The sequence below is a fragment of the Harmonia axyridis genome, chromosome X (genome assembly GCF_914767665.1).
Source record: "Harmonia axyridis chromosome X, icHarAxyr1.1, whole genome shotgun sequence".
Taxonomy (NCBI): domain Eukaryota; kingdom Metazoa; phylum Arthropoda; class Insecta; order Coleoptera; family Coccinellidae; genus Harmonia; species Harmonia axyridis.
The window spans coordinates 20,151,085-20,161,515 of NC_059508.1; the positions used below are offsets into that span (position 1 = coordinate 20,151,085).

The following is a 10,431-nucleotide window of genomic DNA, read 5'->3' on the forward strand; positions in this document are numbered from 1 at the left end:
GAACATACAATAACATATTCTATGATGAAAGTTATCCTGCATTATTTATTATTTAGATCTAACCTCATTCCTCAAATGATCAAAACATCGAAATTCTAAATATTAAGTTGCTCATTGCTCAAAATCATCTCTTTTTTACCTTTGGTTATAATGTTTTATGTGGGCAAGAAAGAAATTCATTAAAGTATTATGAATTTTATTGCAAAAATATAAAAAACTGAAAATGTGGTCGGTATATAATAGAAATGAAAAAAATTAATGAAAATATGAACTAACAAGTTTAGAACTCAAAACCATTCACTTTCAGGAATAGAATTTAGAAACAACAGTTTTCCTAATCGTTTTCCAAGAAGCCTGTTTCTATTTTGAACTAAAGTGGCACCAGCTTTTGAAAAAAGCCTTTCAGATGGAACCGAGGTTGCCACCAAACACATGTATTTGATTCCAACCTTATACAGCTTAGGAAATACATTTTTAGTATCCTCCCAATATTTTACTGGATCCTTTTTTGAATCAATTGGAGTCAGAGGATTCGATAAGTACATTGCTACTTCATCGGTTTCCTTTCTTGTCTCTGTTTGGCTTGAGACAAGGGTTTTGTGGAAGCTCCAAAAGTCAAATCCTTCTGATGTACTCTCAGCTTGTAAATTATTCCTTTCAGGAGTTTCAGGCATTACATCGTGTTTCAATAGCCTCCTCACAAAGGAAATTGCATTTGCAGCTGCTTGCGAATCTTTAAAATGTATATTTTTGAATCTAGGATCCAAAAGTGTAGAAACAGCCAAAACAGGGATATGTTCTGCTTTGCTCAGTCTTTTTCTCATTTCAGTCAATATGAGATTGTTGAGTAACTTGGACTCTTCCATTTCGAATATATTATTTTCATAGGTATGCATTGCACAATTAATCATGGGAATTACTCTAGAGGCTGTTATGTAATCCTCCCCTGATAGTTCCTTGGACATATATTCCAGAGGCTTCAGAACTTTCATGATTTCTGCAATTGCTTCCAATTCCCCAGCATCGACCATTGGTGGGGCATTACGTCTGCCAAAGTGAATTTCGCTTATAAGCGAGGATAGTTCTATGAACCTTTCCAGCATATAGAAGGTGCTATTCCATCTTGTTTTTACATCAAGAATAACTTTTTTCAACAATCCCTCCTTAACATTATTTTGCCTCTGTCTATTTCTGAGATCGTCACATAAAATCACAAAATTCTTTATCCACTTGACAATATTTCTCACCTTATCTATCAAAGTGGATATTTGTGGGTTGGATAAGGGTGTTTCTGCTATCAGGTTGATGATGTGAGCAAAACAGGGTATATGCTGATTTCCCTCCATCAACCTTACTGCAGCAACCATATTAGCACCATTGTCTGTTACGATAGTAACAACCTTTTTTTCATTGATGTCCCAACTATTCAAAATGATTTTTAATTGTTCTGATATGTACGCCGCATTATGGCGGTCACATAATTCCTTCACATCCAACGATATTGAGTTTCTTCTCGTTTTGTGGATAAAATGGGCAGTTACACCTAAGAAACTCCTTCCTGTCATCATTTCACTCCATATATCCATAGTCAGACAAAAATGCTCAATCTCAGACATTTTCTGTTTATATACGGAATGCATAATATCATACTTCAGGTCAATATTGCTTTTGAAATATTCTCTCGATGGTAATTTGTACAATGGGCAAACAGTTTTCATTAATTTTTTAAACCCTCGTCCTTCAACTGTTGAGAAGGGGCGGTTATCTGCGCAGATGAAATAAGCTATGGTGTTACTTATCTCACTGTGTTTCACCCCACCGACTACAAATGAAGAAATATTGAGTTAAAAAAATGTATAACAATATCATTTTTATCCTACCTTCAAAACTTTTGATGGTTTTAAATGATTGTAATATATCACTGGTTATAGTAGTGGTACTAACAGAACTAATAGAATGAGTTTCGCAGCCTTCATTGAGGGAGTCTTGTTCTAATTTAGTTTCTTCATTTAAAATAATATCAGCATCTTTTGATGTGCTTGGTCTTGGAGTATCATCTGAATAACATCCTTTTGCTTTGTGGGTTCGTGTATCGATTCCATGACTCTACAAAAAGATATATAGCAGAAATTTATTTTTGTGAAATTTTCTGAATTGAAAAATCGTGAATCTATAAGAAAATTATACATATAGCTGAAATTTATTTGATGAAAATTTTTGAGTAAGAATTGAATGTAACATGCATAACACTCACCTTCAAATGTTTCATCAAGTTGGAAGTATTTCCACTAGTTTTTAAAGATCTACTGCATTGTTTGCAAATTGCAGTAGAAGAATTTAATTTTTTAAAATACGTCCAAACGTCGCTTTTAGGCGGAAGCATTCCAAAAATTTCGATTAAAATTAAGTCAGATGCTTCACTAACGCGGCAACAGAAAACGAAATCGTGAAATATCAACGACGAAAGTATATTGCAAGTGCGGTATTTCCCCTGTTTGTTCCTCCGGTTTTTCCCCGGTTTGAGAAGAAATCTACAAGTTCAAATGTTATTATTATGCCGGTTCTCTTACAAAATAACAGATGGCGCTTTTTAGTGGAAACCTACATTACCGAGATAAGGTACTTAACCGATACCCGGATTTGAAGTATCGATACCAAGTAAGTATCGCATTCAAAGTATCGATGCCAAAATTACTTGGTATCGATACTTCCGAAGTATCGATACTTTGCTTGCATCCCTACTCTGGACTGGTGATCTGGAGCATGTTGATTCCAGTGGTACCGACGGGTAGTAGTGAACCCGCACGACCAGAACTTGCCTCACCAAGGCATGGATTCTCAAGATCCTAAATTGGTAGGGAATACGTTCCCGAAGCATGTCAAACCAATGACGCTATAATTGGTACTACGGGAGGGCATGCCCGCGGGAGCAATCCCGTCCGCCCTATTGGGATAGGTTTCGTAGTGTCAGTCGGTTGAAAGCCTACAAAGCTGGGCTAGAGAAGTTCTGCCCTTCTCGGCGTGTGAGTTGCGTATACAACTCGGGAACTAGCCTGCAGAGCTAGTAGAGGATGGATAGTGCCTCCTTTCGCCAGTAAGGGTGTAAGTCTTGAGAACTGAAGCCACACTGGTAGCAATGTTGTCCTTAAGCAGCATTGTGCGCTGATTTGGCGTACCCAAATCCCGCGCCCATGGGGACCGTGATCATCAACCTCTTGGAGGTAGGCAGGTCACGTTAAATAATCTTTCTCTTCGTGCCCCTACCTACACTCCTCCGACGAGCAGATACATTGACGAGGTGGGGGGGCTTGAAGTGTTGTGTGCTGGTCTCCTGAAAAGGAATCAAGGGTAGTACGCAACATGGACCAAAATCTGCTCAAAAAAAATTTTTATGAAATGATGAACCATAGAAATAAGAAACCTTACTGCACAGGTGTGGAGTCACCAGTGCCGGTAGAGGATAAGGGTGCCAAAGCAGGCCCTGCTCGACCGTCATCAAGAGACTGCAGCACAACACCGGGAGCTCAAGCTGGTGTTAGTGTCAAAGTTATTGAGCCAAAAATGACTACAAAATCCGCAAAGGCCACAATTACCGCAAGGCCCACAGTGACTATAGGGGCGTCTCAGACACCCCCGAAGGCGAAAGGAAGCAGTACCAGCACCGCAAGGACTGTGACCGCGCGCCGCCAGTCAACGGTGATCCCAACCTTGGGAAAGGACACCGGAAGTGCGGTCAGCCCTAACAAAGCTGATGCTGAGGTCCTGAACCGGGAGGATGTCAACCTCTCGGAAGCTTCGCTTACGAAGCTGAAGGATAACTTGGCTTCGTACTTGTGCGATTCTGACAATAAAGTCGGAAAGAAACAGAGCGGCTTCATCATGAAGGTATTCAACGAGCTGGATAGGAGAATATCCGACCTCAGCCTGAAGAACGCCCGATTGAAGGGTCGTTTCGAAAAGAGGAGCAGACTGGAAGGCAAGCTCCTCCCGAGTGCGAACATAGGCAATGGTGAGGCATCTCCACCGAAGTCCTCTTGGGCTGCGGTTGCGGCGATGAAGCCAAAGCCGAAACGTCCCGTTGCGATGAACCCTTCAAGAGCACCAGCAAGAACTAGGGAGCTGGTACTCTTCGTCAAGGGGAGCAAAGACGATCACCAGGCGAAGGTGATCGTAGACAAAGTAGCCGAGGTCATCCGCAAGGATGCTCCCTCAGCGAAAGTCGGCCGGACCGTTCGTCTCAGATCGGGAGCTCTACTACTGAGCTCTCCGACTGAGCAGGACAGAGACAAAATTAAAAGGGCCCTGGAGAAGAGTGGTTTCGACTGCTCGGAACCTAAAAAGGTACTCCCTAGAGTACTAATTCACGACGTCGGGAATGATACCAACGACGAGGACCTCGTGAGTACAATTGTGTCTAAAAATCTCCCGGCAACGGGAGACCAAGACGCAATCAGGGGAAGCACAAGGGTAGTGCATAAATACCCTTGTGTAAAAAACAGGCGTAAGGTTGTCCTTAGTTGCCCTGCGCAGCTTGCCAACGCCCTCCTGGGCCAAGGACGAGCATATGGTGACATGACCTGTTACAGGGTTCATGAGCACCATAGTGTCCGTAGATGCTACAGATGTCAGCAATACGGGCACACATCTAGCTTGTGTAAGGCCAAAGACGCGGTCTGCAGTCATTGCGCCGAAAGGGGCCATGACTTCAAAGACTGCAAGGCAAAGGGCAAACCGGCAGCTTGCATAAACTGCCGGCATAAAAACCAGAAGGATGCATCGCATCCTTCTAGTAGTTCATGTATCAGGCTACAACATTTTCCCCGGGCTTGGAAGAAGGGGAAAATCTGCTTGCTATTAAAATCGAGAGAGAAACCGACTGACGATCCAAAGTCATACCGTCCGGTATGTCTTCTAAATGAGATGGGAAAGTTACTTGGAGCGAAATAGCAATTCGAGTGAATAAAATCATTAATATTCAATATTATTTTGAAACTGTCTATACTTTTTAAAATAATACTTGAATTCAAAGAAACCTCTATGTGCACTATTATTAGGTCTATCCTGGACTTCGCCACTATTCTACTGTTTGTGTCAAATTAAAATTACAAGTTCTAAATCTAAAACTTAATTATAAATCAAACAATGATCACTTAAAAAACTCTAACACAATTCCATAATTCCAATTCAAAAACTGTTATACATTTATGCTACAAAGTCCTTTAAATTAAATTAATAAAATACACTGAATTTTTCAAATTAGGCATTGACTAATATTTTTACTGGCATTAGTTGTCTCAGGCAATCTTGTGATCCGTTCCACAAGCTGTTGTCTAATATGAGGCAGTGGACTGGGATTTATGTAAAGGACGATGATGACGTGTATGCAGCAATGCATACACAGATACACAAAAATCCGTGCCAAGAGACAGTTTTAAACTGACTCCAGCACGAGGAAGTATATGCTGAGTCCTGCCCCTACCTACTTCCCTCAGGGGATGAACATCTTCGGGTGTTCATTACGGGGATCGCCAAACCCGAGGTACCCTAGGACCTGGTGGCTTGCCACCTTGTATATACCGTCCTGATCTAGTCATGTCTTAGGCAGGATGGGGAGCTTGGCTTAATCACCCGGCTCAAAGAGGAGATAACCTCTGTAAAAACCCCGAATCTTAAGGTGAAATAGGTGCCGATAAGATGCATGGCCGGTGGGATGTCCGGTCCTTAACTTTCTCACCACCAGGCACCTGGCGCACCCGGTGGGAAATTTAGCCTTCTGTTTGGTAAGGGCGCACTGCCATTCAGTGACCTCCCTTTCGACCCTTCTCGTGGGATTCACTATGTCACAAATTTCTAAAAAACCCGTTACGAGGGATCGTGCTCCCTCTATATCCGCACGCTCTCCTGCTCCTGCTTCTTCTGATTCTCATGCTAAGGCGCAGGGATCTTCTCATGGTCTGTCTAAGTTGGTCATTCCTCCACCCCAGTCGACTAGCGCTGTCTCTTCTCCAACTTTGCCTTCTCCTTCAAGTTCGGCATCCGGTCGTCTTTCCCCTCTTCCGCCTGATCTTTCTTTGTCTACTGCGGATTCCATGTCGTCGGTTAGAAGGTATTTAGAGACCAGCTTGTTTTCGTCTGCCGCTAAGATCCCGAAGGCACAGATTGAAATCGTTCTCGCTTCTTTTCGCCGTGTGGAGCAGCTTTATTCTTCTGCTCAAACTAGGATTTCCTATTTGGAGGGCCGCCTCGAGGAGAGAGACTCTGGTCCAGCTGCGTCAGCGGCTGATCCTGCTGCTCCCCCTCGTTCTTTTGCCTCTGTAGCCGCCACCTCTCTTTTAAGATCGTCTCCCCCGGTTCCACCTAAAATTCATTCGATCATCATAAATTCTACCAAATCGAGTGATGCAGATGAGGTCAAGTCCACAGTGGCATCCATGTTGCGAAAGTCACCGTCTGTTCGCATCCACAGCGTCAGAAAGCTGCGTAGTGGTTCTGTCATTATCGATGCTTCCTCTGAGACCGATGTTTCGGTAATCAGGAAATCGGTCGCTTCCTCGGAGACGCTTAGCTGTTCCGATCCGAAAAAGATTCAGCCCCGCATTGAAATCTTCGATGTTCCTAAGATTATCGTCGAGGAGCGCTTCATTGATGATCTTCTCACAAAAAATGTTGACAGTGAGGAGTTGAGATCTGCTTTTCGCCCTCAGATTAGGCTGGTCACTCGCCTTAAATCTAGGTTCTCGGATAGAGAACATTTCGTGGTCAGTGTTCCCGCATCTCTTCGTTCCATTTTGCTTGGTCGTGGTCGAGTCTTCTTGGATGTGGGCTCACATCATGCGGTCGATCACTTCAACATTATGAGGTGTTTCAACTGTCAGCAGTTCGGTCATTCATCAGGATTGTGCAATAGGCCAAAGTGTTGCGGTTTTTGTGCTGAAAGCGGTTATTCCTTCAAAGATTGCCCTGTCAAATCATCCCAGCCATGCTGTGTCAACTTTAAGTCTGCCGGCGGCGGTGTAGCGGTAAGTCACGACACCTCAAATAGGGAATGTCCATCTTACCTAAAGCAACTTGCCAGATATAAGGGTCTCATTGACTATCAACAATGAGTACTGTAAAGTTTATTCAGGTTAATGCTCAGCGCTCGGCGTCCGTCACTTCCGCGGTCTGTCAACTTGCGATGCAGTGGTCATCGGGTATCCTGGTTATCCAGGAACCGTACCACGCTTTCGGAGAACTCAGGTGCCTTGGTCTGCGTTCTTCTGTAATCTCATCTAAGGGGGGGATTCCGATGTCGGTAATTGTTGTCCTTGATCCTGCTTTGGAGATTTTCGCTCTTTCCCAGTTTTGCGATACTCATATCACCGCTGCTCTCATTACTTTCGGTTCACGTAGATTTCATCTCTTCAACGTTTATTGCCAATTCAATCAGGATATAGATATCTTTCTGAATAAGCTGGATCATATGATTTCGTCCCTTAACACTTTCATTATCTGCATGGACTCGAACGCCAAATCCTCCCTCTGGTTTTCCAACTCACGAGACTCTCGGGGTTCTTCCCTCGAGGATTTCATCGCTCACCATCGCCTTGTTATTTGCAATACGCATGGCCAACCTTCCACATTTTGGTCACCCAATGGTGAATCAAATATTGATGTGACCCTGGCTACTTCAGCACTGGCGGACTGTGTCGGGCACTGGCGCGTCTATGACGGACTTGGTGTCGGTGATCATCGCTCCATTTCCTTCGTGTGGGATCCTGGCATTTCTGGACAATATCAGGTCGTGCCTGCGGTTAGCAGGCCGCGATTTATTCATTCTCGGGCTGACTGGGAGCTCTTTGACGCCGAGTTGGAGCGCCGCACCCATGGCTTCTTTTTCTCTCCTACCTCCTCGGAGGATGTGGAGAGTATGGCTGTTTCCATCACTTCGGCCATTTTCGACTCTGCAAGTCTTTCGATCCCGGTTTCTACTAGGGGTGCATTCCGTGTGGGCTGGTGGACGGATGAACTAGCTTTGATGAAGTCAGCTGTCAATCATAAGCGGAAGGCCCTTCAGAGAGCAAGGTCTCGTGGTCGTTCATCATCAGTCATTTCTCGGTGTTTGTCTGACTTCAAGATTTCGAGAAACTTGTATACTCTAGCCATTAGACGTGCTAAGTATGACAACTGGTCCAACTTCGTTAGGGCTGACATGCAGAGCTCTCCTTGGGGTGTCGCTTATAGGATTTCCACCGGTAAGGTTATTGGACATGCGGTCCCTCATTCCGTCTGTCGCCCCGATGGTTCCTTTACCAGGGATGCTTTGAGTCGGTCGATGTCATCCTAGACCGACTCTTTCCCCCGGACGATCCGTCTGGGGACTCCGCGTATCAGGCTGGTGTGCGTGCTGAAATGTCGAGTCATAACACCACTTTTGCAGACTCCACAACACCTTTCACTCTTGACGAGCTTGGAGCGGCGATAGCCGCCACCCCTGACCGCGGGGCCCCTGGTCCGGACTTGATAAATGGTACTATTCTTCGTAGAGCCTGGTTGGTGATCCCTGGTCTCTTGCTCTCTCTCTACAACTGTTGTCTGCTCGTTGGCCATTTTCCTGACGTTTGGAAGGAGGCGTCTATCTGTCTTCTCCTCAAATCTGGGGACCGCTCGCTTCAGGACCCCAAGTCTTATCGTCCAATCAGTCTTCTTCCTGTTCTTGGGAAGACTTTGGAGCGTCTAATGCTTGCACGCCTTTTGCGAGACTTGCTTGATCCCTGCAAATTCTCCCCACTGCAGTTCGGGTTTAGGCCTGGCCTCTCCACTGAGGACGCTGTTCGCAGATTGGTCGAGTTTGCTCGAGATTCTCCGGATAGGTACTCTGCTGCACTGTTCCTGGACATAGATGGCGCTTTCGACTGCCGTCCATTCTTCGTCGTTCTCGGCACTTGGGTGTCTCTCCCGATCAGCTGCGCCTCCTGCACAGTTACCTTTCTAACCGTCACGTTATCTTCTCCCGCCATTCAGTTTTTCGACGACGAGTTCTGTCTAGAGGCTGCCCTCAGGGTTCTATTTTGGGTCCTTCTTTGTGGAATCTGGTTTTCGACGAGTTGCTTCTTCTTCTGGAGGGAGAGTCGGGCCTCGCAATCGCTTACGCGGATGAACTTGTCCTGGTCGTCAGCGCCAATAGCAGGCGCTCACTCGAAGTCGCCCTACAACATCTTGTCGACCATACACTCGAGTGGCTCGGTCGTAACAGGCTTTCGGTCTCACAGGGTAAGTCAGTTGCTGTTATGCTGAGGGGTTCCCTTGACCCGAACCGTCCTCCCACTATTCGATCCCCTGTTGGTTCGTTCCGCTGGGCTTCAGAACATAGGTATCTGGGTGTGATTGTGTTAGAGTTCACCCTGTGTAACTCTTTTTAAACATGCCTACAATAAAATGAATTGATTAGTCCATCTAGCGGCAGCTAGATGAACTTGTTTAGAGAGGACACTTGGTCCATCTAGCGGTGAATAGACGAACTCGCGTATGAAGAACGATGAATCCTTCTAGCGGCCTATACAAACAGTCATAGAGGACAACTAGTCCACCTGGTGGTAAAGGAACGGTTGATGACCGTTACGTGTGATTTCTATGTTTCATTCGATGACTGAAAGTGGTGGATGTAACACACGTGTTTTTTTGAAAAATCTTGTTAAAGAGAAAGTATAGTTAATAGTGTTGAATACGAAATATCTAACTTGGTAGCAGAGCGAATAACTCTCAAGTTTGACAACAGTATTTTAGTCGATATCAGTGTGAAAATTGTTGAATAAATCCCATATAATAAAATGGAAAAAAATCTTGAAGCTCAAACTGAAGAACTTGATTGGGAAATAGCATCTCCACACCTTGATGAGGAAGTTGATATAGATTTGGCTATTTTAATAAAACACCAAGTAAGTGATGCTTTACAAAAAACTCTTGGACCATTGATGAGTAAATTAAAATCCAGTGCTGATTCATCTTCCTCATGTGGTTCTAAAAGCTCATTGGCCTCCCAGTCACATATTGAAAAATCGATGCCTCCATTTCAAATTCCATATATACCTGCAGAGGAAAAATTAACAGGAACTAAAAATCTTGCCAAATGGGGGGGTTAGACTTGAACTAGGACTTCGTTCATTGAATCTCCTAGATTTCCTAACAGAAGAATATGGAAGTTCAACTCATAATATGCCATTTGATAAAAGAGTTCTCCATGATGCTCAAGCAATGCAATATTTGAGATCAACAGTATCCAAGGGCATTGGAGATAGTTTGCTGAAATGCAAAACGGCCAATAGTGCTTATAAGCAGATACAAGAAATGTTTTCTGGCCAAAAACTTCAAGAATTTGTCGTTCTTGAAGAAAACTATAACAAGTTGCACTTTCGTGACTACTACTGTCCCATAAAATTTGTGACAGAATTT

At 44.2% G+C, this 10,431-nt stretch overlaps 1 protein-coding gene and 1 long non-coding RNA gene across 2 annotated transcripts; one reads left to right on the forward strand and one right to left on the reverse strand.

Moving 5' to 3' along the window:
• Positions 1–483, forward strand: LOC123686331. Its single transcript, XR_006748444.1, has 2 exons — positions 1–228; positions 308–483. It is a non-coding gene; the product is annotated as an uncharacterized LOC123686331 (long non-coding RNA).
• LOC123686330 (E3 SUMO-protein ligase ZBED1-like) lies at positions 238–2,683 on the reverse strand. Its single transcript, XM_045626386.1, has 3 exons — positions 2,255–2,683; positions 1,881–2,106; positions 238–1,822 (listed from the first exon to the last, which is right to left on the reverse strand). Exons 1-3 carry the CDS (start codon positions 2,381–2,383, stop codon positions 288–290), a joined length of 1,890 nt encoding a protein of 629 aa, XP_045482342.1. The 5' UTR covers positions 2,384–2,683; the 3' UTR covers positions 238–287.
• Between the last annotated feature and the right edge of the window lie 7,748 nt (positions 2,684–10,431).

Bases quoted from the DNA above. Each gene is read 5' to 3' on its own strand.
- LOC123686330 (XM_045626386.1), bottom strand. From the start codon at position 2,383: ATGCTTCCGCCTAAAAGCGACGTTTGGACGTATTTTAAAAAATTAAAT. The intron at 2,107-2,254 runs GTGAGTGTTATG...ATCTTTTTGTAG, and splicing joins ACTTGATGAAACATTTGAAG to AGTCATGGAATCGATACACG. The intron at 1,823-1,880 runs GTAGGATAAAAA...CTTCATTTGTAG, and splicing joins AACCATCAAAAGTTTTGAAG to TCGGTGGGGTGAAACACAGT.